Source organism: Danio rerio, chromosome 20, assembly GCF_052040795.2.
Source record: "Danio rerio strain M-AB ecotype USA chromosome 20, GRCz13ab, whole genome shotgun sequence".
NCBI classification, from domain to species: domain Eukaryota; kingdom Metazoa; phylum Chordata; class Actinopteri; order Cypriniformes; family Danionidae; genus Danio; species Danio rerio.
This window is the reverse complement of record NC_141040.1, coordinates 43,133,306-43,152,083: the sequence shown is the minus strand read 5'-3', so window position 1 is coordinate 43,152,083 and position 18,778 is coordinate 43,133,306. Positions and strand designations below refer to the sequence as shown.

General features: G+C 33.1%; 1 protein-coding gene across 3 annotated transcripts in view; it reads right to left on the bottom strand.

Annotated features, from left to right (window-relative positions):
• Positions 1-18,778, bottom strand: part of ift172 (intraflagellar transport 172) — a 69,120-nt gene that overhangs the window by 19,813 nt on the left and 30,529 nt on the right. For all 3 annotated transcript variants that reach the window (XM_087296587.1, XM_087296588.1, NM_001002312.1), the window contains 6 exon segments: positions 16,880-17,060; positions 15,479-15,576; positions 10,821-10,950; positions 8,672-8,770; positions 8,227-8,336; positions 4,707-4,770 (listed from right to left, as the gene is read on the bottom strand). In XM_087296587.1, coding sequence (XP_087152713.1) covers positions 4,707-4,770; positions 8,227-8,336; positions 8,672-8,770; positions 10,821-10,950; positions 15,479-15,576; positions 16,880-17,060 — 682 coding nt within the window.

Genomic DNA, 18,778 nt, shown 5'->3' with positions numbered 1-18,778 from the left:
TAAACAAAAATAATGACAATAGTAATAATAAAACCGAAGAACATAGGGATATGTTTTTTCCAGATTTTTATTTGTCAGGGCAAGTTTTAAATGTTAGTAAAACTGTTAAACATTTAGGGCATATCCTTACTGAAGACATGAGTGATGACAATTATATGCACATGGAACGACAAAAGTTATATGTTCAAGCAAATGTACTGAGGAGAAAGTTTTATTTCAGTTTGGAGCAGGTTAAAGTAAACCTCTTAAGAACTAACTGCAGTTCTTTATATACAGCTCCTCTGTGGTATACTTTTTAAAAAGAGAGTCTCCATAAGCTGCAGGTTGCATACAATAATTGTTTGAGGATTCTTCTTAAAAACCTAAATTGTGTAGTGTGAGTAAATTGTTTTGTAATGTAAGAGTTCAATCATTTTTTCCTTTGATGAGAAATTTGATCTATAAGTTTATATGTCGGTTGGAAAATTCTCAGAATAGCATTTTAAAGTTATTGATAAACACTAGGCTTACTGAGGTGCGTTTTCAGTCACATTTAATGAAATATTGGCATAACTGTCCTTTTTAATCTATATTGTGTGGCTTGTATTGTTTTGTCTGTCTTTTGTACTATTGAACCTAGTGTCTGAAATAAAAAGAATTAACAATAATAATAATAATAATAATAATAATAATAATAATGACAATTGAAATAATAATAATAAAAATTATTGTTTATTATAACAAAAACAATAATAATGACAATAATGATAATAATGATGATAATAAGAATACATTATTAACTGTTCATTATAACAAACATAATAATAATAACAATAATATTGATAATAATAATAAATATTTAATAGTTTATTATAACAAACACAATAATCGAATAATAATATTAATAATAATAATAATAATAATAATAATTGTAAATAATTAATTGTTTAATATAACAAACACAACAATAAAAAAATAATAATAATAAACAGACTGACAAATAGTGACAATTTGACATAATGAAAACAATTATTAAAATAAGTAAATATGTATCAATCAGACAATCAATAAATTATGATTATTATTACAATTTTACTATTTTTATTTACAACATTTTAAACTGTCTTTTGTGACTAATTTATTCTATAATCAAAAAGACAAAAAACACTTTTTCTTCAAATTCTTTGTACAAAATACAGAACATCCTTGAGCTGCTCCATTTTTAACACAGAAGTGTACATTTAACTAGTTTCCTTGTTAACATTCTGTCTTTTCAATAAAAAAGCCCTGACCTGCATCATTCAGTGACGGTTATGCTACCAGTGAAGCATTGCAATGAGAGGCAAGCGCTCGCATCAATTTGGTGACTCATATCTGTTATTCTAAATTGAATCAAGCCAATCATCTCCATTTTTCTCTCCTTCCGAACAATAACTGAAAACAATACAGTAGCGGAGGAGCTGCAGTCTGCAGTGCAGTGTTATGCTCGTTTAATGCATTCTTTAACCTCGACCTCCATTGCTAGGAAAAAGATTTTATTTGCTCAAACTTATACAGGATTCCGACAGCTACAGCAGCTCTCCGGCTTTTTGAGCCGAGTGGACAACACAAGTTGGATCAACAATCCCAGGTCGAAATACCTGGACAATAAAAACTCGCTAGCATTCTCATTTACATTGATAGCAAGAAGCATCTAGAGTAATGTCAAAAGTAAGCTTTCTAATGAAGAAACTGTAATTAAATCAGAATTTGGCAAAACATTACAACACTAGAATGGTTTAAAATTTATACAGTGCCCTCCCACTAATATCAGCACTCTTGCTAAATATAAGGAGACTAGAAAAAAATTGTTTACCTTTTTAATATTTCGCTCAAAATAATACAAAAAAAAGTTTAATTTGGATTAAATTGGAAATCGCCTACACTCCCTATATTCATATTTGCACGTTAAAGACATCTTCAGTTTTCTTAGAGACAATTAGACACACAATAAAACAAACTTCTGGAGGATTCAAAAAACTTTGGGTCCTCTTCTAGATTACTCTAAGTGAAATGATTCCAAAGGTCTGAATATACCGCTCCTCTGTAAATATCACTTTCCTTCCCACTAAGTGTGAATTAATAATCAACTTCATCTTGAAAATATTGAATTAATTTAGTTTATTTTACACCTGTGATATTATTGTGCTTATTAGTTTGGATGACCGTGTCATTTTCTTTTTTAATACTGTTGTTGTATTTTGTTTAGACTATAAACATGTCATTAATCTTTTGAAGATTCTTCCATTTTTCTGAATCTGTCAATTTAATTTGGAATCCTGCTGAGTTGGACAAAATTAAAAATAAAGTGGGGAAGAAAATATGGGGAAAAAAAAGAATTTTGTCCTTGAAACTAGGGTTGGGAAAAATAAGGTTCTTCAATACTCCTTTTGTAATATCTACATATGTAAAAGGACCATCTGTTGCTTTGTGTTGGAAAAAATGTGGTAAAATTGGAGATCATACCTATATTTTTTTGGAATTGTCCTAAGATTCAAAAATTTTGGAAAAATGTTAAAAATAAAAATAGATAAGATATTAGATGTAAAAATACCCCTCAATCCAGTTATTTGCTTACTGGGAACACTGTCCAAAGATGTCCAAAGAAATGTTTAATAAAGAAACAAGATTTGTCCAAAGAATATTATTACTGGTTGCAAAAAAATAAATATTATAACAATACATTGAATGGAAGAAGGTTCTCTAAAGGTGGCTCAGTGGACTCAGAGACTTAAACAGGTCTCTATAATGAAAAAAAAAAAACTGCATGTCTGTAAATGAAGATATGATATTTTGAAGAGGTGGAAAAGTATTCCGACATATTTAGATGTATATTTAGAGGTTACTTAACCTATCACCACTGTAATTTGAGGTAACTACAATGTAACACAATGCAACTTTATGCACAAATGTATCTCCTGAAAAACAATTATGATGGCTGTACCTTTTATTTATTTATTTTTATTATTTAAAAAATATATATTTATTTATTTTTTTAATAGTTTCATTATAATTTCATTATTATTTGTTTTTTTATGTATTCTCTCATCTGTAAGGGGTTGTTGTTCTGGAAAAAAAACATATTGAAAAATCTTAAATAAAATGTAAAAAAAAAAAAAAAAAAAAAGAAACTAGGGTTGGGTGGATAGATGATGCCATCGTCCATTGTTGATGGTGGATAGACATCACGATGATGAGCCGGCAACCCGCTTGCAAAAAATACACACAGCCCGGTTAACACTAATACGTCTTAATTTTAAAATGGCAGTTTAGAATGAAAACGATCCACGTCCACACTGGCGTTTCATCTAGCATTACTGAACAGCCCTCCGTCCACACTATATCGCTGAAAACGCACATCACGACCACTCAAACATACACACTCTGTCACACAGCAGCATATGCGTGCGTCTGAGCTCCAGCAGTCAGTCACAGGCTCACAGTGTCAGTACACTGCATCAATCTTTTGCTTTCATGCCTGTACTTAGTAATTTTAGTGAAAACCTCAGATACTGTTGGTTGGTTCCTGTTGGTTGTGCACCTTTTTTACCAACCAAGTTTGTCAACGCCATTATACCAACAAAGATCACTCAGCCTATTCATGCCAGAGTCCTGTGGAAAAAGTGATTGACAGGTGGTATCACCCAACCCTACTTGAAACCCTTAAAAAAGCATTTTAGTCAGTGATGTAAGATTGTAGTTTTGGAGACTTTTTGACCACAAGACCCAACTAACTTCAGCAAACTTTTCATTTGAACCACATTTTTTTTTAACCATTTTTTATATTTCCCAAATGATGTTTAACAGAGCAAGGAAATTTTCACAGTATTTCTGATATTTTTTCTTCAGGAGAAAGTCTTATTTGTTTTATTTCAGCTAGAATAAAAGCAGTTTTTAATTTATAAAAAACATTTCAGGGTCAAAATAATTAGCCCCTTTAAGCAATATTTTGTCTAGAAAGTCTACAGAACAAACCATCGTTATGCAATAACTTACCTAAGTTACCTAGTTAAGCCTTTAAATGTCACTTTAAGCTGTATAGAAGTGTCTTGAAAAATATTTAGTCAAATATTAATTACTGTCATCATGGCAAAGATAAAATAAACCAGTTATCAGAAATGAGTTATTAAAACTATTATGCTTAGAAATGTTGAGAAAATCTGCTCTCTGTTAAACAGAAATTGGGGAAAAAAATAAACAGGGGGGCTCATAATTCTGACTTCAACTGTACATTTGACAACACATGCATGCAAATTCACAAAAACGCTTAGCAAAATGTGCAGACTACAATGGAAATGAGTCGCAAAAAGTGACAAAACCAGCTTTTTTACATGGAGCAGGACAAAGCAGAAATAAAAAAAACTCACTTCTCAAATTTATGGGTTCATAATTTTTTATGGTCCCATCACACATTTCCATACAGGTCTGCAGTGTGTTTCAGTATTTACACGTGTTATGTGAATTTGCACGCGCTTTTGTCAACTTGATGCTTGATGAAGATGTTTTTTCAATTTGTTAGTGTTTTTCTGATTGCATGTGGTCTCTCATGACCCCCTTACATTTGTGATTTTATTTTATTTTATTTTATTTTATTTTTGCCAATAGTATGTTTTAGTTCCCACATCTACTAGCAGTCCTCTTTTTTATTATCTCTAGTGGCAGTTAGAAGATTAACAAAAGTAACTTACAGAGTCAACTTTGCCTTGATTTTTCAGATGCTCTTTGTAGCGTTTGTCCACATACTCCTCAAGTCTGTGGAAAGAGAAATGTAATACAGTAATTCATTTTAAGTGATTATTTGCAAAAGTATTGTATTAAATGCTTGTTTTTCTATTGTCGTTGTGTGGAGAAATACTTGTAATAAAAAAGGTAAAAACAAGACCTTTCCTGACTTGAACAAGTCTGTATATGAAAGTCTGTAGACCAATTTGAATGTAAAGTACGAATGACCCTTCACTAAGCCTCACCCGAAAACCGCCACACACCATTCGTGGCTTAGCAAGTGTTGCTACGGGCAGGAGGTCTGTTAAGCTTTCAAGCGAGGGAAACAAGCCAAAGCGTTGTTCATATGGATTGTGCAAATCTGATACCCGGTATCCTAAAAGATTGGATCGGGTGGTGGAATTTAATTCCCTTTCCAAAACCTAAAACCCAAGGGGAGAAATGATAGCATGGATCAAGCTGTGTGAGGGGCGATAAAAGAGCGGGGTTAGGTTGGTATGGTGTTCGATATATCTCGTTATATAACTCACACATCTCTTACCCTAAAAAGATCTAAACTGAATTTCCAACAAAAATACAAAGCAGGTTATGTTTCCCAGCTGTCTTTTTCTTTTTTTCGCTTGATTTTATGAGCACTAGCAATAGCTGTAGAAGCAAGCACAATCCAGTCATATTTCCATCTGTTTCTAGCTATGAATATGTGAAATGACATATTATCAACAGAACAAAACCGAGATGTGATCACAAACTGCAGCTTTTTTTCTTTAACTTATAACTCCCATGTCCCTGTCAGAGCTACAATTCACCAATGTTTTCATCAGTCTTTTGGAGATTTAGTCATTGGTGACGATGTTATAGTGGTTTAGTGTCTGCTTTTATATTTGGTGTCGGATTAATATTTGCTGGTAGGGAAATCTGTTTGTTCACTTCTGCTATTTATACTTTGATTTGTATTTCAATGTATTCATTTTTTCCACTTAACTGCAAATTAGAATAGAAACTGGATAAAAAGCACACAAACATACTGACAGTTATAGGTACTGTACATTGTTTTGAATCAATTATACTAATATTGGGCACAAATCCATCAAGTTTTACCTTTGTGGCCTTACTTTTTCTATGAATGAATTATGTAGAAGCACTGTCAATGCGTGTTTCCTCGTCGGTTAGTAACGCTATATTTCATTACACAACAATTAATCTATCAGGCTTTTCGGCTAAAATAAAGGGAAAACACAGTTTAATTTGCTATTATTAAATTATTTCTAAATTTCACCTCTCCTGCAGCGCATGGACTAAGTTGTTGAATGGTCAGCGTATGAGGCGGCTAGACTAACCTAGTTTAAATTTTGATTAAATTATTTTCCAATCGGTTGCATATTATGTCATAAATATACCCCTGTAATGGATACCGCAGGCCTTTTTTGTCTGGTTTTTTTTCCAGATATCTTACCTGTTTGCCTAAAGTGACTAATTATATCCTTGGGAATGTCTGACACCGGTGCATACAGTACATATTGTAATGGACGTGCCAGTCATGAAAGCTTGACAGGCGTAACAACAGTAACTAAGAAGAAGGGGACATAGATGAGGGTCAGTTTTGCCAGAAATATCATAAAGATGTAATGTTTACAATGAATACAATTGTGTCAAGTTTGCATGTTCTCCCCATGTCTACGTGTGTTTCTTCTAGATGCTCCAGTTTCTCCAACAGTCCAAAGACATGCGGTACATTGAATAAACTAAATTGGCCGTAGTGTGTGAATGGGAGAGTGTGTGTGTGTGTTTTCCAGCACTGAGGATTATATTAAGTTCCATCTGCAGTTGATTCTGCTGTGGCAACCCCTTATAAAGCAGTGACTAAGCAAAAGGAAATTAAGTGAGTCTATTCAAGGCTGACTGGTCACTGGTCATGGAAGAAAATACAAATAGAGCTGCACAATATATCGTTTTACCATCGATAATGCAATGTGAGCATCCACAATAGTCACATCTCAAAGACATGCAATGCTGAGTCTGAATTATAGTTGAGCAGATGCTACAGAATTGTATTTAATCACTGTATTCATAAGGAATTTATATGATTTATGCAAAAAAAATCTTACTTAGAATTTTTGTCTTGTTTCTAGTCCAAACATCGACATTTCAAAGCGGAAACGAGATTATTTTACTGGATCCATAGGAGGATAATTTAGCTTGTTATAAGGAAAAGCACTTCATTTTGACATTTCTTCTGACGGTAAAAACAAAACAATATTTTTACTTGCTCTAATGCTGCGTTCACCCCAGACGCGGAAGAAGCGTCAAGCGCGAGTTTAAAAGTTAAGTCAATGCAAAGACGCGCATAGACATCGCATGCGGCGCTATACGGCATGATTGCATGTTTTGCACAAAACGCTCGAGTTTGACTATCTGAACTTCAGTGAACAATCGCGGCGCATTAACCAATAAGGAGCTTGCTCTTGTGGGGGCATGATTATGACATAGCGCCTATTGTTGGTGTCCTGGGGGAATATCCTCCTTCCTACACCACCAACAGTTCATTAAACTGGGTCGGCTCTGCCAGAAGCACAGCTGAATGCTTTCATGATCCAGGTTAAGTTTCTGGAGGAGTTTATGAGCTCATAGAGCTGCGTGCACCTCTGAAAGAATCTAGTGGACTTAGACACTGCTCCAATTGAATGGACGATGTTTTTCAGCCTTCCTAAACCACATAAACACAATTATTTTCTCAATAAAATTCATGTTAGCCATTTAGCAATGAAGCTACAGTCACTGGGCAGACAGAAGCACTACCCATCAACGCGTGAATGAAGCACATTTTGACGCGCGAATGAAGTTAGTAAACTCAAAATGTTCACTCTTCTATTTATACGCGAATATCGTGATTTATCTGCATGTACCGTGTCTGGTGTGAACACAGCATAAGAATTTTTTTTCTATAGACCACTGCTGTCTATAGAGGATGAGAGAGCTCCAGGATTTCATCTAAAATATCTAATATGTATTTTTTCTAGCATTTGTTTTCCAAAGAAGGTGTCAGGTAATTGGAATGACAAGAGGGTGAGTATTTATAACAGAATTTTGATTTTGTGTGAACTAAGCCTTCAAGTCTTATTTGCAGAAGGGGCACTATTTTAAATGCTCTTATATAAGTTGGAAGCCATGTTGACAGTGATCTCATGTTTTTTCTTAATTAATCATAAATACTCATTCTATACCACCAGACAGTCTTTAATACTACACCCCATATCAGACCGGAAAGTGCTTAGACTTGATTTCCGAAAGCTATTTTTCTGGCCGTAAATAAAAGCGAGTGAGAGATAAACTGTGAAGGCCATCTGAAGCTCTTTGGCCTTGTGCTGTCGTGCTCTTTATTTGTTGCGCTGAGTGATTTTTCTGACAGTGAGAGAGTGATTTCGCCGCCTCCCTCTCACATTGTTGGCTGCGGCGTTGTTAGGGGCGACCAGTCTGCTAAGGGCTCACCTTGGATCCAGCTCCTTGGCCACTCTTTTGGCTTTGTTCCATTCTTCCCCCTCAATGAATGCGTCTATGGCGTTCTTAATGAGGTCTAGGTTGAGGTAGAGCTCAGCAGCCTGAAAAAAAAAAACATTTTGAACCTCAATGGGTCCGCAGCTCGAGGACGCTAAAGAATAGGTGAAGTCTGTGAGCTTTTTGTGCGGTCACATTTCTTTTGTGTCATATCCTAAATATACACTCGCTCAGATGGGCACACGAGCACACTGAAAGCACCATTTCCTCTTGCTGTGGCGCTCTCTAAACACAATACTTTGCAAGAATAAAAAGCTAGTATTTTTCTTGGAATTTGAGTTTTTAGTATTTCCACTTTGTGAGGAAAATAAATAACTCAAATTGAGGGTTTCATATGGTGAATGTGATTGTCTATGTGAAAAAAATTAAATAAGCATACCTCGTTGTACTTTCGGAGCTGAATCAGACGTGGACCGACAATCTGACTTACGTCCACAGCCTTGTCATGGGATAAAAATTTAATGGCCAATTCCGCTGCCTGAAGGACATGAAAAAAAGATGAGAAAAATGCTGTAAAACCGCAGATGCATCTAAAATTAAGTTATTAAGGGTCATAAAAACATGTTCATACATACAGCAGGTAAGTGAAATAGTTTCCAAACATCAATTATAGGCAATTAAAAGACGGAATGCACTGAATGAAAACACTTCAAATCAAAAGAGTAGCTTTCTGATATTTAAAGGACATCCTACAGTCAATGGAACATTGGATATAGGTAAAATATCAGTGCTTTGAATCTTTTCTCATAGTTTAGGAGAGGTTGAAACTTCAAAAGAAGCTTTAAAAAAAAAAAAAAGATCCTTCTGACTAAAAATGTTAATGTTATTCTGCCTCTGCTGTCTTGGCAAGAACTGATTTAAATAAGACCTTCATTTAAAAAAAATCATCACACTTACTTAAAAATCCTAGAAAAATAAGTAATTATTTAAAATGTCACATTAAAATGCAATTTCTTGTCTTAAATGAACAAGAAAAATGAATATAATAGAATGGATATAATAGAAAATATTTTTATAATAATAAGAATAATGAAATTTCTGTAATACTTTATTTGCAAATTTCCCAATTGTTGTTGAACGAAAATAAGATTTTTGTCAACATGTTTATACACATAATAGTTTTAATAACTGATTTATTTTGTCTTTGCCACAGTGACAGTGCATAATATTTGTTTACTTATTTAGCACAACACTAGTATTCAGCTTGAAGTGCAATTTAAAGCCTTAACTAGGTTACTATGTTAACTAGGCAAGTTAGGTTTATTAGGCAAGGCATTGGAAAACAATGCCTTGCCTAATTTTGTCTAGTTTGTTCTGTAGACAAACAAAGGGAGATAATATTATTAACCTTAAAGAGCACCTATTTTACCCCCTTTTCAACATTTAAGATAAGTATTTTTTGTGTCTCCAGAATTTGTCGAAAACGTTTTAGCTCAAACACCCATCAGATTATTAATTATAGCTTTCAGAATACTGGAATTTCAGTTCTGAGCACAATGTAGCTGTTTTGTTGCCTGTGCCTTTAATGCAAATGAGCTAGTTCTGCTCGCCTACGGTTCCCACCTGCCTGTCAGAGTGTGTCCATCTCCTGCTACGTCAGATAAACAACACAGTGACAGACATAAAGGAAGCAGATCTCACATAACATTAACATAATATTTGATGTATGTGTTGTAAAGTTAATTCAAGCCTTTCTGCAATGATGAGTCACACACAATGTTGTTACAAAGTTCACACACACACACACACACACACAGCGTGTGCGTTTAACTTTGCATTGTTTTTGCACGGCAAATGTGACAGGATACATGTTAATATCCACTGCTGTATGGATTTCCGTTATGCTAATGTACAAAATAAACCTGATTTAACATTCACAAACTGGGATTGAAGCATCTTCTTTTATGATTTTACTGATATGCGGCTGTGATGATAAAGTAAAGACGGTAAAATCGCTGTAATTCATTACAAACATGCAGTGTTTTAAAAACGTTTTAAACTTGTAGAACTCATTCTTGATCACATTTAATGATGATTGATGATCACAGAGAGCTGAAGAGATCTTTTAATACCGGTTGCTTTGCGCACGTCCTGTCTTGTTGATATGATTACACACTTTACAACAGAGACATGTTAATACTTGGCTGACAATCAATTCAGTATGCAGGAAAAACTGCACTCCTACTTCACGTTGTGGTGGGCCTCAAAATAGGAGGGATTTGGGTCTTATTTTAACGTCAGAAATTTTCAAAAAAAAAGACTTATTGTCTTTATATCACATCAATATGACTGTGGACACACAATACCTACACACAGCTCTGGCCAAACATCTTACAAAAGATGATTTTCATCATAGCCGCCCTATAAAAGTTCTTTTATTCCAAAAAGATTTGGAAGTCAACTATAAAATTTGCCAAAAATTGTAATTGTCACTGCACTTCATAATAATACTTGCTGGTATCTTATTACAATAATAGGGTGTTTATTGATTAAGAAAAAGTCATTTAACTAATATAATATTCAACAACCTTCATCCAACACTTCAACAGCAAGTCCAAGTTAGATGAGTCCTTCACTTTCAGATAGCAGTCCACAGCTCTTGAATATTCTCCGGTCTGTTCCCACTCTTGAGCTTGCTCAATCATCCCTTCCACACCCCTGCAAACACACACATACACATTCAATGCTCATAGACTTTTTGATCTCTACAGGCAGGGACTTGTGGGGAAGACAAACTTGTTACACATTTAAAAAACACTAAGCAGTACAGTTTTATTAGTGGTGGATAAACAGTCTGCAGATTATTTTACTTTAAGTGTTTTGAATAAACACTTGAAACCCCTATTTATCAAAGGTCTTTATACTTCTGTACTTCAAACCCTGAGATGGCATGGCGGTTAATGACTGTGAAAGCTACATGAAAAACCTTCATCTTTTTTGAGACTTCATCTTTTTTGTGCTTTAATGGCATAGCTCACCCAAAAATACAAATGTACTCACTCCCCCTCAAGTGGTTCCAAAGCTTTATGAGTTTCTTTATTCTGTTTAACATACAAGAAGAAAAAAAAAATCGAAGAATGTTAGAGACTGGTAACCATACTAGGAAAAACTAGGAAATCAATGGTTACCCGTTTCCAACATTCATCTTTTGTTGTTTTCAACAGGAAAAAGAATCTCACGCAGGTTTGTGAAAAGTAAATGGGGAAGTAAATGATGACAGAATTTTGAGTTTTGCTTGAACGATGCCTTTAACATTTCTAATAGGTGATATCAGCTCTAGAAAATTTTTTTTAATAACATTCAAGACAATGCAGGGTAAAATAATGGTCTAAACATATCATATGGACTAAAGCACATGGCACAACAGCACTTAGGGCGTCCACTTTTGCTATCACGAATGGAAAAAATGGTCAGTGTGTCCATCTAAAAGTGTTGTCCTTATTCTCTTAATGATTTATGGGTGTGTTTTGGGCATAATGTGCATTAAACCAATAAGAGTTTTGTTGTCATCACATAGCAAATGACACATAATAGTTGTCAGAAGCATGCATAAATGCTTCAATCACATTCATGACGTGTGTCAAGGTTTCATGACAATCTTATAAACACCCCTTTAAGTAAAGCGTTAGTTGTTCTTAAAATACAATTACGATTGTGATAAATAATTTTCCTTTACAAAAAAATACAAGCTAAAATTAAAATAAAATATGTGGAACATAGGGTACTAGGAAAGTAATGTAAAATTATATTATATACACATATTTCCAAGGTGTTTTTAACATGGTTAAATAAGATGCTTTTTATGCAATGGTGGTCAGAAGTATTTTGTCTCATCTCCCATTGTTTTAAGAGTGATTTGCAATCACACTCTGGCAGATTCATCATTTACTCAGCAGACTTTGTAAGCCGATATTATGTCATTACTACAGGTAGGTAGGCTAATTTCAATACATGCAATGATTACCCATTATGATATGTAGGCATTTTTATATTAAGGTAGACATTAATAATTCTATTAAATTTGATTCCTTTTGTTCCATTGATTCCATTTGATTCCATTGTTTTACATTTCAAGATGTTTATGTGCTGCTCTGCATCCCTGTGTGTGTAATAAGCTATTTTTATGCAAGTTGTAGGCCTGCATATCACTAACATGCTCTTTAGATAATAACAAAAACTTGACTTAAAAGCACTTTTAGTTGGTCAATGGTACAGACTATTTAATTTGCATCAAAAAAGCAACTGATATATATATATATATATATATATATATATATATATATATATATATATATATATATATATATATATATTTATATACACTTATTCGCAAGGCTTGCAAAATTCGGTAGCCCAACATACCTAGGCTACCAAAATCTATCTACACGCTGCCCAGTGGCAAGAAAAACATATTTAAATGTTTTTACATTCTTTTACGAAGTGGATAATTATGTATGTGCTGTACTGCTGATACGGCAGCAATAAATCCACTTGTTGATAATAAAGGAGAAAAGCCACAATATTATCAACTACCTTCCAAATAACGTAACATAGTGTTTCTGTCAGTTTAATCACTTGTTCTGTACTAAATGCGTGGCACTGAAGCACACAACACTTGTCACTCACTAAGCAGCAGCATAAACAGATTATTTTGATTCATTCCAACAAAGTACATCAAAATATCATTTATTCAGGGACAATAAAAAATGAATAAACATAAAATTTAAATAAATTATTTATAACACATTATTTTTTACCTCAGAATTGTAAAGAACCATAGAGTTTAATAGGGCATGTCTTTCTTTGGATTCATAAACAAGTCGTTTCACATCATGAAGCCTGTGTAAGCTATGCGAAATTAAAAATATATATCTTTAAGCAACTATTCAAAATACGTTGGTTAGTCATTCAGACTGTAACGAAAAACCGCTCATTGTTAAACTATGCGTGTGCCCACATCTCCGTGAAAAGCGCATGCTTCAGTGCGTGCAGAACAGACAAACGTGTTTAAGAAAGATAGAATACCCATTATAAGTTAATACGGATTGGTTAATGTCATCTGTCTTCTCTTCGTGGATCGGTAAACAATTGACAGTCAGCTTGTAAAGGGAAATGTCCGTTTTGTTTTTTTCAGTTACCCAAAAAATGAAGGGATATTTAGATATTTTGAAAGATATTTTGAAGAAAAGTTTTAAGTTTGAAAGAAGAAAAAAAACACAAACAGGTCTGAAATGAGTGAAGTGTGAAAAAATAATGACACAATTTTCCAGTTTGGGTGAAATATGTATTTGTGTCTCAGAGCTAAAACTATTCAGATTTTATAGGAAACAGTAAGTTAGTTATATAAGAAATAATATATATAATATATTAATATAATAATAATATATATATATATATATATATATATATATATATATATATATATATATATATATATATACACACATTTATTTATTTATATATATATATATATATATATATATATATTTTTTTTTTTTTTCTAAAAAACTCAAGCATGTACATCAACATTTCTCACATATAATAGTAGCACATGTCTCTAAAATGTCTTTAAAGCTGCGAAAAATATCCTAAAACAATGTTCACTTAACATCATTTTTTGGAGTTATTTAAAAAAATTTAATGAAATAAAAACTTAAAAAGTTAAATAATACAATTTTGGTTATTTAAAAAAATGACTATATTGCCTATAACAAATGTCATTATATCTTTTTTTTTATTTTGTAAATGTATGTTTTTGTTTTTATTTAATAAATAATGTATTTTCTATTTGGGCTACCTAAATTTAAATTCGGGCTACAAAAAACTGAAGAGTGCCTGCCCGAGGGCTACCAGGAATTTAGAAGTTTTTCGAGCCCTGGTTTACATTTAAATTTTTCTAAAAATGAAACATAGTCATCTATATTAATATACATTCAGAGGATCATAAATTAAAAATCACAAAATACATCACCGTGTTCCCATGCTGTATGTGGTAAATGCATAAATGCTGTAGCCTTTTTTAAGATTACTTTTTGACATTTTTGCCCTTTTTTTGATAGGACAGTATGAGATAATACAGGATTAGAAAAGGTCCACGAGCCAGGAATTAAAACCTGGACACCCGGAGCACTGTTGAGCTATATGTTATCGCACTAAACACTGGGTTATCAGCACAGATCAAATGCTGTAGCTTAATAACAACAATTAGTGCCATTGTATTACATTACTCTTTAAGACATTTAATATATGTTTACATTTAGAATATAATAAATGTAAATCTCTCAATTCTGCCACATTACCATGGTGCAGTTATTAACATTACATTTAGCATGTATCAGAGATGTCTAAATGTTTTATAGAAGGAACATTCTATCATGACAATCAGCGACAAGTCCTAATTTTAGACCAAAATAAAAAGACAATTTTCTTTTGACTTTTAGGACAATTTGTTTAAAAATGTATTGTTGATTAAAATGCTAAATTTGGTATTGATTTGGGATGTTGGACCTGAACAGACTTGGCCCTGTTCCCCGCTGCACAGAGCAATTAATTTATGGAACCAAAATTCATATATTCATGATTCTGAAAAATACCTTTCAAAATAAAGCAAGCAGAGACTCAGATAAACAATCATACTGGTCAATTCTCCAACACACACTGTCAAATTTTATCTCTCAATATCTTGATACAACAATGTATCGTTACACGCCAAGAGTCCATCATAAAAGACAACATGGCAAGAAAGTTCAAACTCTTGACTGAAAATAGGTTAATGATACAAGAAGCCTGCATTACTGCTGAGTGGGCCTTGAACTGACTATGCAAAATGTTTCTCCTTTTCTTCCCAGGGAAGACAGCGAAGAAGCCTTTGATGTTTTCCCACAAGTCATTAAAAATAGGAAAATTATCAGCGGAGACGGATTTGCTGCGTGTCTGTGCGTTAATGAGCTGCTCATTATGGATTTAATTTAGGATAAAAAGCTGCCATGTTCTAATAAGGGAGGGAAGCCAAGCAACGAAAAGAGGATCTGAATGTAGTTCAGAGCTGCTAGCTTTTCTGCACAACTGCAGAGACCTAGTTTCGGAAGAACAATAAACAAGGGAGGATTTTCAAATACAGACACATATGAAAGCAAGGCAGAATAAAAAAACAGACAGAAGACGAGTTAAAAGAGAGTTCTTTTACCAGTTGCCCTCGCTTTCATATTCCTTTTGAAGGACGCTCAGCTTGCTGGGCAAATAGTCTTTGCAGATCCGCATTGCATCGGTCCACATCCCAGCATCCTGGAAACAGGAAATATGATTCTTCAAAGCCTGCTGAATCTTATTTTAATATACAACTAATAATAAGAAATCTTCACACATTGTTTAAAAAATGGGTAGCACTTTACTTGAAGGGGTGTTCATAAGACTTTAATAATCATGACATGCCTAATTTATGCATGCTTTTAACTGTCATTAAGTGACATTCGCTCAGTTATGACATTATAAATGCAAAGATGACCTTTTGTTTATGTCAAATTGTCAACCTGTTTTTGTCATGAAAAATAGACATTACCAAGACAACAAAACTTTTCATAAATCATCATAAACATAATTGTCATGACTTGATATTATAAATATATTATGAATTTTACATTTATATTATTTTTTTTACCTCAAGTTCAGTGGTAATAGCTGAATTTGTCATTAAAATGTCATTAAATGTTAATGACGCTCTTTTCATGATACATTTTAATGACAAAAATGGTTTGTCCCACTGAAAAGGTGATCAGAAAAATATTCATGACAATTCTAATGCCTTATCACAATTATGTTCATGACGATTTATGACAAGCTTTTTTGTTATCACATATTTGAGCAAATGACACGTAATAGTTGTCAGAAGCATGCATGAAATGCTTCAATCACATTCATGACATGTGTCAAGGTTTCATGACAATAGTATAAACACCCCTTCAAGTAAAGTGTCAAGCATTCTTAAAAAACAATTACGTTTATGATAAATAATTTTCCTTTAGAAAAAAATACGAGCTAAATTTAAAATAAAATATGTGGAACATATGATATGGTAGTAATGTAATTTTATATTATATACACATATTTCTAAGGTGATTTTAACATGAATAAATAAGATGCTTTTTATGCAATGGTGGTCATAAATATTTTGTTTTCTTCAAAAGGATTATGCGCAATTGGAAGAAAAAAAAATGTACAATAGTCACATGGAATGTTTTGACAAACTTTTTGGTTCCTTTTCTGAACTTTGAATATCTCGGTACTGTTGCTGCTTATGGGGGATTTCATCTAATATTTCTTAAATTGTGTTCCTAAGATCCTCTATGTTCAAAATGACATGAGGCAGAGTATTTAAGGACAGAGTTCAAAATTTGGGGTGAACTAAGCCTTTAACTAAAATTTTACTAAATTAATAATAAATAATAGGAGTCATTGACTACTAGAGCACGGTTATAGGCATCAGATTAATTTTGTTCTACAATAAAGAACACTTGTTTATTGTCCAAGTACTGTATTCTTACCATTAACTCTAATTAGTTGTTTGTACTGTAAGGATCGAGAATCTTACTTTGTAGTATTTAATAGCCAGCTCCGGCCTTTGTGCCCTGAGCAAGAAGGCCTCAGCTTTTTGAAATTCCTTCTGGTCAAAGCAGAACTTGGCCTGGCTCACAAGAATGTCTGCCACACTTTCCGGATCATGAGCCTCTGCAACTCTCTGGGCATTACTCCAGTCCTTGTTATGAACGTGCCTGCAATAGAAATGACACGGTCACCCATATTTCAAACCTCTTTTTTTTAATTCAGAGATAAAACTTGTATACAGTGACAACATAATAAATTATGACATTTAGACTAAAATAATTATTATAATGAAATAACTGAACGAAGTGTGGTAAAATTCATATGCTACTTTGCATATGGAGGGGTGGATCTTTTATGAATAGCCATGAATTAATGGGCACCTATTTTACCCCTTTCACAAGATGTAGGATAAATCTTTGGTGTCTCTAGAATATGTTTCTAAAGTTTTAGCTCAAAATACCCATCAGATAATTTATTATAACCTCCAGAATTCGCCCATTTTGGGGGCTAAGTACGTTGTAGCTGTTTTTGTAGCCTGTGGCTTTAAATGTGAATAAGCTGCTACTCCCCACCCACTGTTCCCACGTGGGTGTGTCCGCTTCTCATCATGCATTACGTCAGATAAACAGCACAGCGACAAAGACAGACTCGGATGAAGCTAAAATACATCTCATTAGTCAAAAATACCAAGTTTATCTGATGTATTTGTGGTGGAGCTTATTCAAGACTTTCTGAAACAATGGGTCTCACACAAAGGCCTCAAAATCACTGGGATTTGGGTCTTATTTTAAGCAAAATTTAAAAATTCAGCAAATTAAAAAAAGAGACTTGTGTTTATATTACTCCAATATGACAGTGGACACACTATCCCTACACACAGTTCTGTCCAAACAGCTTACAAAAAGTGATTTTAATCAAAGGTGCCCTTTAAATAAATGGACTTATTCCCTTGCTCATCTCTAAAATGCTCAGTTAAGACGTAATCAGTCATCTTTCTTTTTGTTTTCCAGTACAAACATTTTCAAAACAAGACAAAATAACTTGAATGGGATAATAGGATAAAAGGTTTTTAGAGTAAATGTTCTGGGTAATTTTTCTGGGTCTGTTGGCAAAATTTTTTTTTCTGTCTTCATTATATTTACGCTTACAAGAAAATCAGTGTTTTTCAGTCAGAGAAGAAAAACAAATGTTTTTTTTTTTTTGTTTTGTTTTTTACAGAAAACAACATTTGGTCAGAATAACAAGTGTTTTTTTTATCAAGAGGAAGTTTACACCAGAAAACACTTTTTAAGTTTTAAAACATATGTATTATGTTTTTAAAGATCAATATAAACATGTCTGTAAACATGGCATATTTTTGCTTTTAATTAGAAAGAAAAGTAATCAGTGGTTTACAAAATAAAACAAAAAAATACATTAACTCAAAAACAGCAAGAAATGAGAGAACTTAATTATTCTCTTAACGTTTCCATAGCTGTGTATATGAAATATTAATAAGTGATTAAATTATAATCAGTGTATGTGTTTTCGGGTAATCTTTTCTGTTTCTCTATGCAGTTTTCGCACAGTAAAATTAAACCTGTAACTGCAGTTTAAACACAATATTAAATGAGACAACAGTGTCGTTGCTTGCTTTTGTCTAATGCGAGCTGATTGGATGTAGTAAAGTAGGCACAGGATAGATTTTAAGATTCTCTTATTAGTTTATAAGCCACTACATAACCTGACATATTCTTAAGAACTATTGTATTTGTGTGATTGAGTACATATATGCATATATGCGTGTACATGTATGCTTTTATCCGAGTATATATTTGTTGCTTATTTGCTTTATTAGTCCATACATTTGTTTATTTGGTTTATTTTACAATGCTTGTTTGTTTGT